General features: G+C 39.7%; 1 protein-coding gene across 1 annotated transcript in view; it reads left to right on the forward strand.

Moving 5' to 3' along the window:
• The first annotated feature begins 15526 nt into the window (after positions 1–15526).
• ARHGAP20 (Rho GTPase activating protein 20) overlaps positions 15527–19358 on the forward strand; it is a 98113-nt gene continuing 94281 nt past the window's right edge. The window contains exon 1 of the mRNA XM_075198888.1: positions 15527–15787. Within this exon, the coding sequence (XP_075054989.1) occupies positions 15689–15787 (99 nt within the window). The 5' untranslated portion in view covers positions 15527–15688. The remainder of the gene's footprint in view (positions 15788–19358) is intronic.

Here is a 19358-nt window from a genome sequence, read left to right on the forward strand (position 1 = left end):
TACAGATGATTAGCACATTTGGACATTTTGGGCCTGATTCATTAAGTAAGGCAAAAAAAGAGTAAGTTTTCTCCTGGACAAAACCATGCAAGGGGTGCAAATTAGTTTATTATTTTGCACATAAGGGAAATACTGGCTGTTTTTTTATGTAGCACACAAATACTTGATAGCTTTATTTTATACTGTAATTTAAAGTTGATCTAGGACATGCCCTACCCCAACTATAAATCTGTCCCCATATTTTAAATTTATCTCCCCCTCCAATGCAACATGGTTTTGCCAAGGTGCAAAGTTACTAATTTTTTTGCCTTTACTTTCCTTAATGAATCAGGCCCTTTGTGTAGATTAGTATAAATAATTCCCTGTTGGGCCGGGGTCAGAGAGATATTATGATCTGATTCCAAATTGGATTGGGAGGATAGCTTGGGTAAATCCGACACCAGGGGAAAAGATCCTCCACAAATCATATGTCCTGGAGCTTTAAAAACATTAATAGAGAAATCTGGGAGCTGGGGGCTGGCTGGCACTTGGTAGCCCAGGGGGCAAGACTCGACTCAACAGCCTATTAGGAACATTTTAAAGGGGAAAAAAATGCAGCAAGCTCTGTGACCCAGCTCAAGGTAGCCCACTATTGGACAGGCTATAAATCTGTCCTCACATTTTAAAATTACCTCTCCCTCCAAAGCAACATGCCAAGGTGCAAAGTTATTCATTTTTTTGCTTTCCTTTCCTTAATGAATCATGCCCTAGGTGTCACAATTTTCACCTCTCAATTAATAATCTCTGATGAACTTGTTAAATAATGCTTGTGAAGGTGTGTTACCTAGAGGGTTACCTTGTTTAAGAATTTGCTGTTTGTTCGGGAGCTGGAGGAATCCTGTAGTGGAAGCCAGAGCCCCACCGCTTCTAAATGAAGAGTGGATCGCTACTTTCATACTTGGTGATATATGCATTATACAGCACATGGGCTTTATATATGCATAGTCCACTATAATAACGTCCAAAATGGGCCATCACTGAAGGATGACATGAATCCAGGAATCATAATTAGATTAGTAGAACTGTTTGTGCTTCTGCAAGTACATTGAATATATCATGTTGTTGGCATTTGACAAGGAGGTTGCAAAGAGATGTGGGAATATTGGGGGGGAATCTTTGCTTTGTTGTATTTTAATTAGCCAAAAAATGGTTTACAGAGGTACTGCATTGTCCTGCTCAGTGGCTATTAGGTGAGTTGCTTGACAACCTGTGCCTTGTGGACTATGATACTGGTCAGCATGCATCCATTCACTTGTACAGTTCCAAGCTGCAAGTTCACGGTCTTGTGGCAGTGTCCGCACACTAGATATAGGTGAAACCACTGTCATTGAATGCTCCATGTAGAGGAGGATGGTTGAATGTGCAGTCTCCCACAGTTGTACACAGGACAGGTTCACACACCATCATTTATAACACTGTTACATTAAAAAGATTCAGAAGACAGAAAGATGGTTTTAAGGCTAACATCCAGCAATAAATACATAAATTTGATTTAGACAATAAGAACATATATCATTTTGAGAATAAAAAAGAAAAAACATAGACTAACACACAAATTGTAAATATACTTAACAGTTAATGACTGATGTCTTTTTGGAATGTTATATGTCACGGTTTCAACCTCTCATGAGAAGCTCAAAAAATGTGTTAAGTTCAATAGGTGTCTGGCCAAATATTTCCCTTTAACGTATAAGCTTCTTTTATACTGTAAATGAACAATGTCGGAAAATTTGTCAATGTTCCCATTGCTGCATAAAGCATTTGTTTAGTGTGCGGCCAAATTCTGGAATGTGATGTATGTATAACTACATTCCTCTGGCTGGTGTGAAACCTAAAGATCGAGAGCATTTCAAGTCAAATCCTAGACAATACCGTAAGCCATTAAAGGGGAACTATACCGCTTGAACAATTTTCCTCACTTCCCAATCCTTTAACAGACATCTTCTTTTGCAGCTATTAGTTTTTAAATACATAGACCGTTTTGATGACTCCTTTTGCACTTAATGCATTTAATCAGTGAATTTTACACTCAATAAAAATTACCTCTATACCAGTGATCAGCGAAATGAAAGAGTTGGAGGGCCGAATAGGAAGGAGGGAGAACGCAGAGCACTCCCTCCTCCTAAAGCAATGCCGCCTGACCTCAATGCTATATGCAGAGGAGCTCACGTGGCGCGGAAGTCGGCTGTCTGCATTTTGGGGCTGGCTGGGGGTGACAGGTGAAAGCTCAGCAGGCCTCCTGTTCCCCACTGCTGTGCAGAGAGCACTCTAAGGACCTTTATATAATGCAAAGAGCATTTTAGGTATTTCTATATAATAAATAGAGCATTGTAGAGACCTCTATGCAATACATGAAACATTCTAAGGAAATCTATACAATATAGACAACGTTTTAGGAACCTCTACACAATACAGAGAGCACTCTAATAACTTCATTACAATACAGAAAGCACTCTAGGAGGCTCTATACAATACAGAGAGCTCTCTGGGTTTTTATATTCAATACATAGCTCATTCTACAGAGTCCTATACAATAAAGGGAGCACCTTAATAAACAATATACAATAGCGACAGCATATTTTTAGATAACCCATCTCTTTCGATCATCTGTTAAAGTGATTGAGCAACATGCATTTTGTGCACTACCACCTACATAAGCGATTTTACTAAGGTGGCATTCCCCCTTACCTGGAGAACTAGGGGTAGCAATCCGCAAATCACTTTAATTCATCACCTTTAAATGGTGGCAGAAGGGTGGGTGAGAGCGGGAACACCAATCATAAGCCTCAATCTCTTGAATGCAACTTGTGATTGGTCATCCCGCTCAGTCTCCCTTGCTTTTGGTCAGGACTGTAAAATAAACAAAGGAGCCCTGGGAACAACAGCTGCATGTGACAGGCCTGGGGCTCCACCTATGGGGAGGGCACGTTTGTACAATTTTTTATGTAGGTGACAGTGCAGCTTTAAGATATCAGTCATGGCAGTGGAATTTTTCTGAATGTGTCCACTACACTTCAGACTATATTGCTTACTGGAACAAAGATTGCAATTAGGATTTACAGGATTCTTAGTTCTATAGTCTACAAAAAATAACTAAACTCACTTACATTTTTTATCCACCCATCCATCACCCCTAAGATTTGGATTTGGAGGTATTTGATGGGAGGGTTTAAAAAAACTCTACTAGATTTTTGTCGTTTGGGTTCTCTCTCTTGCAAGCAGCTATCCTGAATGACAGACTTTAAAGTAGGAAACATTCTGAAATCATTATAGTAACTGTAAATAAATGTTATTGTGATGATTCATTAAGGAACGTAAATGCCAATAAGTGCCGTTTTTTGTGCAAAATTGCTCTGCACATGCCCAGAAATAAAACATACACTAGAGGACGCAGCAACGTTAAATTCATTTTCGAGCACAAGGGCCTCTAACTACAGCCTACGATTCAGGGGCGGGAAGGGAATTGGCATATGTACGTAGTCAATGTACAGTAAGGGCTTGCCAAGCTCGAGCCCACGCATCAGCATCTGATTCAAGCTTTGGGCATCACATATGTGTTTTTCTGTTGTATCACTTGCATCGACTACAGGTCTGGTTTAAGTGCTGATTACTAGTGATGATGCATATGCATTTTATGTACAGTAGACATTAATAACATACTAATACATATATTTTATGGGGAGGGGGAGGGGATTGCAAAAAATACTTTTTTTTTTTTTTTTAATGTTTTGTTATTAATAACTATGGACCTGATTCATTGAGGATCTTAACTTAAGAAACTTCTTATTTCAGTCTCCTGGACAAAACCATGTGACAATGCAAGGGGTGCAAATTAGTATTCTGTTTTGCACATAAGTTAAATACTGACTGTTTTTTCATGTAGCACACAAATACTTGATAGCTTATTTGTACACTGAAATTTAAAGTAGATATATGTGTGCTACATGAAAAAACAGTCAGTATTTAACTTATGTGCAAAACAGAATACAGCAAGGGCTAATTTCTCACGCCAACTCCAATACACAATTTAAGGGAAGAGGAAAATTGATTAGTTCTCCTTTCCAAAAAGGTGCAGTAGTCAATATTTGAACATTCAGTTATGTAATGAAATTCTTGAAAACCACTATATACTTAATAATTATCGTCTATTACACATAATTATAAAGCCTGCTGGATTATACTGGTGCTAGATAAATACATTCTCATAATAATAGTACATTTAACTAAAATGCATTGACTCAGAATGGGTTTACACCTTACATTTTGAGTCAATGCATTTTAGTTTGGATTAAATATTACTATTATTATAGAGATCAAACAAATAAAGTACCCTAAACAAGCATAAAATCGCTATGCTCTGAACTCACTAAAATATATGTAATTTATAATAGAGCTGCATCTACAATATTTAGAGTGCCTTTCACAGAGGTATTGGAAACTACTCAAAATATTAAAACCATCTCTTTGTCCATAATACACAGTCAATGTGTAACACAGTCTGAGCATAAATCTGTGGGCATCCTTGTTACCTCACAGATGTATATTAAGGTCCTATTACCTGCTACTAGTTCCATTCAAGTCAGGTGAGTGTATGATTTCTTTTAGCAGGATGTAGGCACAAGGCTTAAAAATAGTAACCCAACATGTTTCCAAAGCAAAGCGCTTTCCTTCCTTGGTGGAGTGGAGTTAATAGTCTATGGTCTGGAAACAAGAAGAGAGAAGAGGGACAAACACAGGAAGGACATATACTGTGAGCTTAGAATAGTTAAACCCTTGTTCACAACTATTCTGTACAGTTCCATGACTAGTTATGTTACAGTTTACACCAGCCAAAATTAAAACGGTTGGATCTAGCCTTGTTGTGAGGATGCCAGGTTTCTAGAACCGAAGTTCACTAGGTTACCCAGACCCCATTAGGTTCACAAATCAAACAGGCATGGGGGAGAATGAAAGATACAACGTTATCTCTGCTTTTGTTATACTAAAACAACAGAGTATAAAACTGCACACTTAAAACAATACGTATTGGATCACTAGCGTCAATAGGAGTCCCAGCAAGGTTACCCACCCACCTTAGCCACACAAAAGTTCCACGGGTAAAAGGGTTCTGTCAACAGAAGGTCCAGGGAGTCCTGGTATCTTGCTGTAGCCCGGACCCTTGGCCAACTCTCCACCTTTGTGGTAGTGCTCTGGGTATCAGTCATCCCACTCCTGTGGGTGCACCAATTTACCCAGAACCTGGCGAGTATCTCCGGATGGAGAGGGGTGATGATACGTCATATGATGGAGCAACAGCCTGCTTCCCCGGGTAGAGGACAGCGATGATCACTGGGTCTGCTGGTACAGAACAGAAGCCCAACACCTTCCAGGAATTAATCCTCAGAATGAATACCCCATCCCCCATGGGCAGGGCCATCTTATCATCATTATAGGCCCCAGGCAAAGCAGTGCACTGGGGCACTACCTACACAACCACTCACAGGATTAAAAATGTAAATTATTGATAAAATGAAGCTTCTATTTATTGGTACCTCCAACCAAATCAGTGTTCAGTACATACAATTAGTACGTGTACGTTGTTTTCGTCAAGGTCAACATATGTATTTGCAAAAGCAAGATCGCATGTTAATAAAGATGATTTGAAGGTTCTGAATAAATCTCTCAGAATAATATACTGAAAAGTTTTCAAGCCTATGGGGCCCCTATGCTCATGTGGCCCCGGGCAAATGCCCAGCATGCCCATTCGATAAGACAGCTCTGCCCATGGAGTGGCTCCTTATATCCATGGTCAAATTCCCACAGTGTTTCCTCTCCACCGGATGTCTTCTTCTTAAATATTGGTGAGTGCTGGACCATAGGGTTGGAGTGGGAATGGAGATGAGCTGGCCTTTGACTGTGGTTCCCCTGCTGTGTCTCTGCCACAATGTCTGGACTAGTCGTGTTGAAAACAATGGGTAATACTTATCTTTCCCCACCTCCAGATAGATTAACACACAGTCCCTCCTGAAATTAACCTCTTCCACACTTTTGTGACGGGTCAGGGCTTCCAGCTGTCCCTCACTTCCTGTCCCTTCCTTCTTACTCTCCCATTTGTCCGCAATGAGTTCTCCCTCTATCCTTTGTGCGCAATTTAACACCTGGTCCTGGGGTGACAGTTCATGTAATCCCTATGGATTGATGGCCTGGTGGGCGATGTCATCTTGGCAGTGTGGCCCGGTCCCGTCACACTTGTTTACTGTTCTTTTTGTTGCACACTCATTTCTCCAATTCTTGTGCAGAATTGATATCTGCAAACTTTCCAAGAAAATCTGAATTATCATACATGCGCGCCAGTATGCCAAAACCAGCATCAGCTGTTTGTGTGCGGGTTTGCCCATGCGCTGAGCTTCAGAAACAGTGCTGATTTGGGAGTCTTACCACCTATCCCCTATCTGCTACTATGTGGCAATCCTAATTTCCTAAAACAAATTAAGTTTGCAGACCATATAGTCCTGCATAGTTCTGTTTGACTGCACTTAGCAGGAAAAGCAGAAGTGTAAGTCAAAGATAATTCCTGTGAACTACCACAGAAAAGAGCACTGTGCAAACCAGCACTGTGATTATTAGTCCAGCCTTGAGTGAACCCAGAAACCAACACAAGGAAAATATGCTAACTGTATATATATATATTATGTTACAATATATTCAGTTAATTGTAAGAAATGTTCTTTAACTCTAACACCCACTAATTTACAAAGGACCACAGTGAAGTTCCTAGCGTTCGCTTTCAATATCCTACTGAGCTACAGACCAATATCTCAGCCATAATGAGTCATTTGACAGAAGAGAACTAGCACAGACATTGAGAAGTGACTTTATAGCTTTACTTTGTACATTAGTTTTATCCCTCTCCCTGTCCATATCGATATGTTGACTTGTGATTCAGCATTATTTAAAAAGAACAACTGGAGTTTTTATTTATTATTATAAAAATGTCTGTGCTTATAAAAATCTGTCATGTTACCTTCACTTTCCATGATTGTATTTATTGAACAACATCAACTGAGGTATGAAATGTGTTTGTGTCTTGCTCTCATCATCATCATCATCATCATTTATTTATATAGCGCCACTGATTCCGCAGCGCTGTACAGAGAACTCATGCTCTCTCTGTGAGGTCATACAAGTAGACTGAGACAAATTACAGTTCTCCCTCTGCATAACACCAGCTTAAAACAAAGCCAAGAACATGGGTTTAACAAGGATAGTATTATAAACAGGGTCACATATCATGGAATTAATATTTGGCTGTTTTTATATATGTTGTGGATCTGCAGAGGGACTTTAGAAGCTACCAAATTCAGCCACTAGGTGGTGCTCACTTTGGGCAATACTGGGAATCTCTATAGTGTTGTGTGGAGAGACTGGAACACAGAAAGAGACATTCACAGACCTGTCATTTTTTGTCAGTGAAATTGATCTTGAATTGACTTTACTCTTATTGGAGATATGCGTATCACTTACATCCTGTCCTTACACTATAACTGGCTGTCTACTGTCATCTCCCATCAGCTTGGTACTTAAGATATCATAAAAAAAACCCTGACACTTTGCAATGTATTTACACATAACCGTCATTGATTTATAATTTGTAAAGTGTTCCTATCTTTGCAGCATTACTTAGTGTCATAGCTTAGATTCAAGAGGTTTTTGAGTCAAACAAGCTCCATAAGACAATTTTGTGACATTGGCAGAGAGCTTCAGACATTGTCATGTAACATTTTGCTATTCGCAACAGAAAAATAATATGTTGAGAGGCAGTTTGTGGATATATTGCAAAAACATTCACAATTCCACAACTCTCCTGAAAGTGATCTAAACATAAATAACTGTCAGGTCTGAAAATATGTCTGTAATATAGGATCACTGGTAACTGTGGTTGCACAGAAATTCCATGTGATTGACATAAGTCATACAACCACAAATACTCAGATTCAGCATTTGCATTTATGCAGAATAAGGGGGCAGATGCTGTATTTTGGATAGAACACTCCCATTCTGTTGGCAAACAAACATTAATCCTGCAAATCCAATCTCCATACAGATAAATGTACCTTTACAAAGACTGATATATTCATTTCAAATGAAGTGTATTTTGCCGCAGATTAAGTCCATATTAATTTTTATTTTGGTCAGTATGAGACAAGCATGGTCATGGCCTTTTTACGGTAATAGTGGTCCCAGGGTCAAAACACTTAAGTGGGTCCCCATTTCCCCATTGTTTAAGGTTAACATGCAGCTGTATCCCAGAAGTAGAAACAAAAATATTCCTTCATGTTTCCATTGTACAAACCATATTGTGTGAGGCTGTCATGTATATTTAAACATGGGAGGAGATGATTAGAATCAATTTTACAAATCTTTCATTAACGCCCCAAAACATATATACACTTAATGTAGGTTTTAAGACCATTAAATACATGTATTTGTTTTTTTGTTATTTTTACAATTTCTTTTCTAAAAGCAGTTGAAAAAAATGACACTTTAAAAGAAAAATGTGGTCAAAACCAACTTTTTTAAAGGACGATTTGCTCCGAGTTTCTAAACCTGATTCCAGCATTATTTCACGAACATAATTGTAGACTCAAAATGTAGCAAAAAACGTTCTGTTCAAATTTAGTTCTGATGTATGACTTGGGCTAATGTTAATGCTGTAAACGGGTTAGTATTCAGGCCAGTGGTGTGTAAGTAAGAGATGAGCGCACTCGGATTTCTGAAATCCGAGCCCACCCGAACGTTGCGGATCCGAGCCGGATCCGAGACAGATCCGGGTATTCCCGCCAATTGCAAAACTAAAAGCGAGGCTCTGAGTCATAATCCCGCTGTCTGATCTCGCGATACTCGAATCCTATAAATTCCCCGCTAGTCGCTGCCCTCTTCACTCGGGCATTGATCAGGGTAGAGGGAGGGTGTGTTAGGTGGTCCTCTGTCCTGCTATATCTCGTGCTGTTCAGTTCTGTTCTGTTCTGTGCTGTGCTGTGCTCTGTGTCCTGTTCAGTCCAGTGGTGCTGTGTCCTGTGCTCTGTCCTTCTGAGTTCAGTGGTGCTGCTGGGTCCTGTGCTGTGTCCTGTTCAGTCCAGTGGTGCTGTGTCCTGTGCTCTGTCCTTCTGAGTTCAGTGGTGCTGCTGGGTCCTGTGCTGTGTCCTGTTCAGTCCAGTGGTGCTGTGTCCTGTGCTCTGTCCTTCTGAGTTCAGTGGTGCTGCTGGGTCCTGTGCTGTGTCCTGTTCAGTCCAGTGGTGCTGTGTCCTGTGCTCTGGCCTTCTAAGGGCATTGTTATTTCCCCATTATTCCCAAATTATAAAAAATTTCAAAAATAGTTATAAAAAAAATTACAAAAAAAGTAATTATAAAAAATAAAAAAAAATATCCCAAAACAATCCTGCAGTATAAGTCCATTGGTACTGCTATATTACAAAGTTCACTGATTCAGCAGTATAAGTCTAGTGGTACTGCTATATTACAAAGTTCACTGATTTTGCAGTATAAGTCCATTGGTACTGCTATATTACAAAGTTCACTCATTCTGCAGTATAAGTCCATTGATACTGCAATATTACAAAGTTCACTCATTCTGCAGTATAAGTCCAGTGGTACTGCAATATTACAAAGTTCACTGATTTTGCAGTATAAGTCCATTGTTACTGCCATATTACAAATTTCACTGATTCTGCAGTATAAGTCCAGTGGTACTGCAATATTACAATGTTCACTGATTCAGCAGTATAAGTCCATTGTTGTTACTGCCATATTACAAATTTCACTGATTCTGCAGTATAAGTCCAGTTGTACTGCTGTATAACTCCAGTCCAATGGTACTCTCCTGTGCCGCATATAATTTTTAAAGGCTTTGCCGAGTGTGTGTGGCTTAGGGGTACACTCTCTTGTGCTACATATAATGCAGAACAAAAATTTGGAGGATAAAGTAGGGAAAGATCAAGACCCACTTCCTCTTAATGCTGAAGCTGCTGTCACTAGTCATGACATAGACGATGAAATGCCATCAACGTCGTCTGGCAAATCCGATGCCCAATCTCCTAGTACAGGGCATGTAAACTCCAAAAAGCCCAAATTCAGTAAAAGTAGCAAAAAGAGAAACTTAAAATCATCTGAGGAGAAACGTAAAGTTGCCAATATGCCATTTACGACACGGAGTGGCAAGGAACGGCTTAGGCCCTGGCCCGTGTTCATGACTAGTGGTTCAGCTTCACCCAAGGATCTTAGCCCTCCTCCTCCTCCCCCCCCTCAAAAAATTGAAGAGAGTTATGCAGTCAGCAACAAAACAGCAAACAACTCTGCCTTCTAAAGAGAAATTATCACAAATCCCCAAGGCGAGTCCAAGGGTGTTGGTGGTTGTCAAGCCTGACCTTCCCATCACTGTATGGGAAGAGGTGGCTCGGGAGGAGGCTATTGATGTAGCTGGCGATGTGGAGGAACTTGATGATGAGGATGCTGATGTGGTTATTGTAAATGAGGCACCAGGGGGGGAATCAGCTGATGTCCATGGGATTAAAAAGCCCATTGTCATGCCTGGTCAGAAGACCAAAAAATGCACCTCTTCGGTCTGGAGTTATTTTTATCCAAATCAGGCCAACCAATGTATGGCCATATGTAGCTTATGTAAAGCTCAAATAAGCAGGGGTAAGGATCTTGCCCACCTAGGGACATCCTCCCTTATACGTCACCTGAATAACCTTCATAGTTCAGTGGTTAGTTCAGGAACTGGGGCTAGGACCGTCATCAGTACAGGGACACCTAAATCCCTTGGTCCTGTTGGATACACACCAGCAACACCCTCCTTGTCAACTTCCTCCACGATCTCCATCAGATTCAGTCCTGCAGCCCAAGTCACCAGCCAGACTGAGTCCTCTTCAATACGGGATTCATCCGAGGAATCCTGCAGCGGTACGCCTACTACTGCCACTGCTGCTGTTGCTGCTGTTAGTCGGTCATCTTCCAAGAGGGGAAGTCGTAAGACCGCTACGTCTTTCACAAAACAATTGACCGTCCAACAGTCGTTTGCCATGAGCACAAAGTAAAACAAAATTAAAACTAATTAAACAAATTAAACCAAAAGTTAAATGCCCTGTCATAATAAAAAAAAAGAGGTATTGACGTCCTCGAACTACTGTACTGTTTATAACTTAGAAACACTACACTGGAAAGCTTGAGCCTTTAAATGAAAAAGTCACTCTTCATTGCACGAATATTTGCAACAGGGACAGTTTTTTGGTTAACAAAGTCAACAAATAACACTTCGACCCTGTCCCTCTTTCACATACTTGATGGGATCTCAATGATGAATGCTCAGTACCATGGTCGTCTAAAACAAGAGGTATTGACGTCCTCGAACTACTGTACTGTTTATAACTTAGAAACACTACACTGGAAAGCTTGAGCCTTTAAATGAAAAAGTCACTCTTCATTGCACGAATATTTGCAACAGGGACAGTTTTTTGGTTAACAAAGTCAACAAATAACACTTCGACCCTGTCCCTCTTTCACATACTTGATGGGATCTCAATGATGAATGCTCAGTACCATGGTCGTCTAAAACAAGAGGTATTGACGTGCTCAAACTACTGTAGGGTTTATAACTTAGAAACACTACACTTGAAAGTCGGAGGAGGTATTGTGGCCCCGGTACCAAATTGGGTACCGGGTCCACTCCACTATGTAGTCCAGAAAGCTACCTCGGTGAAACGTTTTGGACTAAAAACAATATTGTGAGGTGTTCAGAATAGACTGGAAATTAGTGGAAATGATTGTTATTGAATGTTATTGAGGTTAATAATAGCGTAGGAGTGAAAATAAACCCAAAAAACTTGATTTTAACACTTTTTATGTTTTTTTCAAAATAAATCCGAATCCAAAACCTTAAATCCGAACCAAAACCTTTCGTCAGGTGTTTTGTGAAACAAATCCGAACCCAAAACACAAAACACGAGACACCAAAAGTGGCCGGTGCACATCCCTAGTGTAAATGGCGTCCTACAGGGCTACACCCGGCCATATGCAGCCCTCTCAACAAGAGTCATTTTCCATCTTCTCTCCTTTACCTAATGATTCCTATGTCACAAAGACCACAGTCATACAGTCTATGTAGCAGGTTAGTCTGTGACTGAATGGTGGTGGCTTCTCACCAATCTAACACGACCATCAATATCTTAACCTGCGGTATGAATGGTTAGAACACCTCCTGCTCCAATGTTAAAATGTGATCTTCCGTTTCTCTGCACAGGTGATGTGCAGCCCCCATGTGAGACCGAGGGACATTTTTTTTAGGCCCCTCAAACATATAGGGCCTGATTCATCAAGGCAAGTATCTGTCGATTTTGAGAGTATCGTACGCAAAATCACCCTGCGGATGCCCAGAACCGGGCCGTACGCCACTGAATGCAGTCATGTCCGCTCCATCTTCGAACGTAAAGGACACTTACTACAGCCTACGATTAGCCATAGTCAATGTCCATAGTTACTTGTTTTATTGCCGTATCTCTCACTCTGGCTACAGAGCCGCTTTCCACACTGTGCATAACAATCACCACTTCAAAGATAAAAGAAAAATCCTATTTTTTCACACTAAGAGAACATCATGTATGGGAAGCTCTCATCTGTTTGAGCACTTGTCAGTAATGAAAGTCACACTGTTAAAGACTTTGTACACTGATTGTATGGAAAGTCTTCCACTATTACGGTTTTCTTTTCTGGTTTTTTTCTTGATCCCATACATCATGTTTGAAAACTTTGGTGGAGAAACAGAAGATCTACAAACAACACTGATTGAATTTAAGTATAAAATTTTGTTTATTACAGATTTGATAAGAGATATACACAGCATTTGAAATTTTCTTTATTTCATTTATATATGTTAAATTAGGGTATGGTTTATTTAGGATACTTTTGGGCTATAGTTGATAGTGGAGCGCTGTAGGAACTTTTTTTATCTGTAATTTAGAGTTGGACATACATATACATATATATAAAAAAAAATTGCTTACAATATGCATTTCCATACTGTGGTTGCACAACAAAAATGCATATGTAGACTTCTAGTATCGTTGACTTGCATCCCTCTAGGTTTGGAGAGGCGCAACGGGGGGGAGGACAGGAGTGGATAAACATAGGCTGAGAACAGTAAGGGGGTGTTCACGTAATTGTGACACAATCAGACGTGGACATGATCGCAGATGCTCCTAATTTTTGTGGGTACTGGAGGGCTGTTGCAGAGATCTATCTACTTTCTTCTGATTGACTGATTGTGTATTGACCCCTCCAGCTGCACTTAATTCATTAGCGTGGCCGCTATCTTATATGTAGTCGCAACCAACTATGCACAATACTTATCTGATATTTACATTTAGAATATTGCAGGAAAGAAAATTAGACATTTAAGGGGTAAACAGCAGATGTGGAGGTGTTTGTATTAAACAACATTTTATATGGAAAATGACACTTTCTCATTTATTAATTACTGTCAACGCAATATTCTCTCCCATGTATATGACACTTCCGTACATTATTATATTGTGTACAAGTAGGATAATGCGACTTAAGCATTCATTAATAACATTGTCAGGCCAAATGTCTACACTATAGCTGGGCGTAGTATAGATACACGTACACCTGATGCACACCCAGAGCAAATGTTACAGTTTTTGATTAGGGCGCATCTTGCAACTGACTCAAGATATACACTTAAGTGCGCTTATTCTTGTGCATCTTTTTCTATGAGCTTTCGGTGCGCAAATAACTCCAACTCTAAATGAGTCCCATAAGGTTGCTCGCCACTGATTTAAACTTTTAGATTATTGTTAGCATTCTTTTATTTATTTTTTACTTTTTTATACTTAGCCCAGGTTTTGTTGTATTTTAAGATTATCTACATTAAACAAAGCATTTGAAAGAGGAGAGTTCCCTCTGAAATGAGGGGTCTGTTGCCTTCCTGGGACATCCAGAGCATGACATGGAAGCTTTTGTATGGCTTACTAGGAAACCTCATGGTGGGCATCTGTCCTGGAGGGGTTCAGTTTGGCCCCCATAAACTGTCTATTAGGCATACTCGCCTCCTCTCCCAGAATGTCCAGGAGAATCCTGAGTTTGCCAAAGTCTCCTGCACTTCTCCCCTCCGGGATCTCAAGTATGCTTTTAGGGGTGTTCATATTTCAATGTACCATATGCATACTTCATACTTCAAAATTGTAAATGGAAAAACACACACAATTTAAGAAATATTCTAAGCAAATAAATACAGACGTGTTCTTGTTATTACAGACATGTCTATTTATTAAGCTGTGATGAGCCAAAAATCTGGAGAAAACAGCTGTTTTCACCCGAGAATGGCCATCACAGCTCTTCTTTCAAACTGCCTTAACCTCTATAACCCTGGTCACTATAGTCGACATAGACTTTTATGGGGACTGCGATGTGACCCAATTTAACAAGCTGTGAAAAGCCTTAAAAAACTAACATCATCTCAAGATGACATAATCTTACCTTTCCAATGGAGTCCATAGGCAAAAGACGCCAAGGATCCATCGCCGGATCCCATCGTTACATTAGTCGTGCATGGACAGTAACCGCACAGGGGTCAGCTCCTTCATTCGCCGTAGTGTTAGGCTGCAAGTGAAGGAGTTTTTAGTCTGTTAAGGAGGGGTGTTTTGCTGGGGCTCGCCAATGAGCCCCGGCATGGTATATACAAACGGCTGTACATTTTGTATCACAGCGGTACAAAATGATAATTACTGCTGGCCATTAGCCACCAATGATAAACCCCATATACTACTAACTTATGGATACAAATTATACTAAACCACAGCTTACTATACAAAGGGGCATATTCAATTGTTTGATTTTCCCGCAGCGTTAAAAGTATTACCGTTATTACGTTAATACTAAGCCGGATTTCAGCTCGCAGCTCCCTGAGCAGCGAGCTGAAATCCAGCGTTAAAGGTACCGTAATAATGGTAATTGAGCGCACTATTTCCGTAATAACGGTAATAGTGCGCACGCCGCGTTACTTTTACGTGTAACGCCAACAATTGAATATACCCCTATGATACAAACACCACTAAGCAGTGAAACACATAACAAAATACAGGTGAGTGCTGCGATATATTTTATATTTGATGGAAAGGTATCTATTTGTCTATCGACACAACTTTATAAATGACATCAACACAGGAACAATTGGGGATATAAGGGGGGCAAGTGGCAGGTTTAGATCCAAATGATGAACAGTATGCATTTAAAACAATACCTACAAATCATGTGTTTAACTGCCTATGAAGGTATACTTAACTGCACTATAAAATAGCACGTAAATGCCTTTGCAATGAAACCAGCAGCGCTGGATGTGATGATGTAACGACCTGCTCCTGTCTCCTCTCAGTACCAGCTCTGTGCGGTAGTGTTATGTCTCTGCGTCAGGAGGTAGCAGGGACAGAGGGGAGGAGAGGGGCGGCTCATGCAGTACTAGAATGTGATCTCACTATAGCCGGAGCTCAGTAGAGCCAGCAATGCCTGTGTGCTCCCAGCACTCTCCCTATCTCTGCTCCACTGTCAGTCTCCCGACTATGAGTGACACATTGTGGGATTATTTGGAAATATCTTAATGGAAGCTATGTCACCTCAACAGGACAATGTAGGACAACCTCGATCTTCATCCTTGTCTGGAGAGCTGAAAATATCCGGGGACACAGAAAACAGAAAGGTAATTATTCCAATGATGGCACTGGTAAATGTATTATACCAGAGGTCGGGATGCTTTGCCTCATCCGTTGCCATCCAGCTGTTGGGGAACTAAGAGTCCCAGCATGCCCTGCTAGCCTCTGGCTGCAAGGACATGCTGAGACCTATAGTTCCACATCAGCTAGATCGCCACAGGTTGCCTGAGCTTGCTATGGTCATTGTAGCAGCTGTGGTTGTGTTAATCCTTTGGATGGCAGAGTGAAATATTTATTTAACAGGTTGCTGTATTAGGGTGTTTAGACTCGGTGTTGACTCCTTGGGGACCATTTGAGAGTCATTTCGCATAAGCATTGCCTGCGCTCTTGATGTTACATGTCAGATACTCAGTAACTGAGACGTGTTGGTGCCTGGTGCCAGTCTATTTATTGACAAGTGTGCACTCCATGCTAAGCATAAAGGGCATCTAGGGAATTTGTACATGTGTGTTTCCATATGTATTTATTTACTGTAATCTATCTATCTATCTATCTATCTATCTATCTATCTATTTTTCTGTCTCTATACACACATACAAAACACACACAAATACTTAATATTCATAATGTTACTGTAAGCAGTTTATCTTATATTTGCTTATTTAGCAAATTAATTTTCTTTCAGTCCAAATAAGAAAAAAGGGAAATTGCTATTACACACAGTCTCTGTGCACAGAGGTTACTACAGGAGGCTGACATATGGCTTCATTATAGCAGCAACTTCATGATAATATGAGCTGTAATATTCACACTTACATTAATAATACAGTGGATTCAATGTTGTTTGTAATTTGTAAATACCTCCTAGAAATTAACCCATATTTGTCTCTGAATATTAATATTTATAGACATATGTTAGGTATTTTTATTATGATTAAGGATGACTAGTAGATAATTGCAGAAAGGGAGCACTTTGCCTGTATAGGTGTCCTCTTTCTATAATCTTAGCTCATGTCAAGGATTGCAATATATTATTACTCTAATTATTATTATTATTATTATTATTATTATTATTATTATTATTATTAATAATATTATTGTCATTGCTGTGTATTCGCAGCGCCAGACAGTGGGAGTTACAGAGCACATTAAACAGGACCTAACGTAAATATATTTAATGTTTTTTTAATTAACAACCATATTTATGCATTTATTTATCCTTATACATTACTGAAGCCATAGCAAAATGTTTCTATAATAATTTATTAGAAAAAAATATGGTGATGGAAGGGGAGTCAAAGAAGGACGTTAATAAGCCTCTAAAAATCTATAGTTTACTTATTTGCATCTAAAACAAACAATATGTACCTCTGAATTGATACGTTTTACCTTGTTACAAATTAAAGCTCTACCTAACTGTTTACGCTGAAGAGAAGAAAAGTTGGTTAGTGTTATAAGCTAAAATGAGGTTTATCATGGCAGGTAACGGATGTAGGCAGTCCCTCTGTTATATTACAAGGGTAAGCTGTAAGTGTTCCATATTGTATACTGTGCACCTGTATCCCAATATAAGAGAATGGAAGAGAGCGAACTCCAGATTTGTGGCTGATTGTTCAGTTCTAACACTGTTATAGCCAATCAGCAGGTAACAGACACTTCAGAAGGTGAAGATCACAGACCAGGCTTCCATAACACCTGTCATATTGTTTGTTCTGGGTATGATAAAGGTGAGATCCCTGTCAAGCTGCTTTGTTCATCTCAGAGCTCACAGTTACTGCATTAGTCCAATGAAGACCTGTCTGTAGGGAACTGGTTATACCAGCTATGTTTAGACACCTATTTACAATATATCTGGTCCATCATCTCATTGTCTGCTATGCTCTCCAGTGTAACTTAATTAAAACACCCAGTATAAGGAAATCTCTGTTTATCTAGAGGGTAGTGTCACAATGTCAAGTTCCCTCTTTACCATTTCCAGTTTAGGAAATTGTACCTCCTTTACTACATAGTTATTCGCAGAACAAAGTCCTGCTATTACCTCTCAGTGCTACTAATGATATATGTGGCGCTATTTTAAGTAGAAAAACAATTCAATTGAACTATTTCTCTTGGCAGATTGTTTTAAAGAGATCCCAGGGCAGTGAATACTAAATTATCCAGCAATCCGCCAATTTGGTACCAACTTTTAAATCTATCGGCTTCTCAGCAGCTCAAAGGGTTATGTGTCCCTCCGTATGCGTCAACATTGTTGCAACAAAGTTAAAAGCTCACAGCAGTCCTGGCTCCCTGCTAAGTTCAACTGTTATTTAAAAGATAGGAAGGAGGATGTGACATGTGATGTGAGAGCATTTTGCACTTGGAGGGTGGAAGAGTTAATGCCAGTAGATATATAAACATACATGATTGCTATGCTATATGATTTGCTGGTGCTGTGTTCACCGCATCTTAAATATATAATTAAGGTTCGTAGAATCCTATGATAGCAGTGGTTCCAGTACACACACTGATAATTTTCCAGACGTTTTACGGATCAGCAACTCAACCTGCCACTTGCCAAAAGTTTTATGTTGTGTTGCTATTAGCATTGCAGTTACAGCAGCTTTGTTATATTTACCGACTTAAAAATTGATTTAGTGCCAATAAGTCTGTGGTAGCAGCACAAAAGACATATTTGATTGATATAAAAAAAAAAAAATTACTTGTGTTTGGACTTTTTAATTACTTGCAAAGTGATAATGTTTGTACCTTGTAGTAAGCACAAGCACCTTCTGCACCACCAGCTACAGTTGTTATTACGCAGGGGAAAACGCATGATTTTTAAGCGGGGGTTTCCCCCCCCACAAAAAAAAATATAGACAGAGAGAGAACTGCTGCGCATGCGGCCACGCGTACACAGCAGCACCATTTTGGCGATGCTGTACAGTACAGTGCTGCTGTGTAGGGGCAATGTTTAGTGCCCGTTCGTTTGCGGAGGGGAGGGATTTCTGGAGAACCAGAAATCCCCCCTGCGTGCGCCCCTGTTACGCATCCTTATGTATCACGTGTTCTCCAAACCTCTTAGGTTGTAAGCTCCTTTGGGGAGGGCGATCTTTACCTTCTGTTGCATGTAATTGTATTTAATTTGTTTGTGTCATGTTCCCTCATTGTATGCTAGTGCTTTTTAAATAAAATATAATAATAATAATAATAATGTGTAATCTCACAACATTGTAGTATTAAGAGAATTCCACAGTGTTTATAGTTTTGCATTTGGATTCATTGTTTACAAAAAGCTGTTGAAATGGTGCAAATGATCTTGTACTTCACAGAAAAACTTCTACTAAAGTAAAATCTTTATCAGTATTTTGGCACCAGCTCCAGTTGATACAATATGAATAGCCCACAAATGTATTGATATACTTTCATACTTGACAGGAGATGCAACATTTGACTTTTCTAAGCTCACTCTCACCTTAATTGCATTAAGAAAAAGATCAGTGGTTTGTTGTGAGCTTGTTTCCACAATTGCTTTCTAAAATTCTAGAGCGCATCATGACCTATATCTCGTGCATTAATGGATGCCCCCAGTACAATAGTTTATTTTGGTAAAATCACAATACATGTAAAGTGATTGGAAAT

Source organism: Mixophyes fleayi, chromosome 2, assembly GCF_038048845.1.
Source record: "Mixophyes fleayi isolate aMixFle1 chromosome 2, aMixFle1.hap1, whole genome shotgun sequence".
NCBI classification, from domain to species: Eukaryota; Metazoa; Chordata; class Amphibia; order Anura; family Limnodynastidae; genus Mixophyes; species Mixophyes fleayi.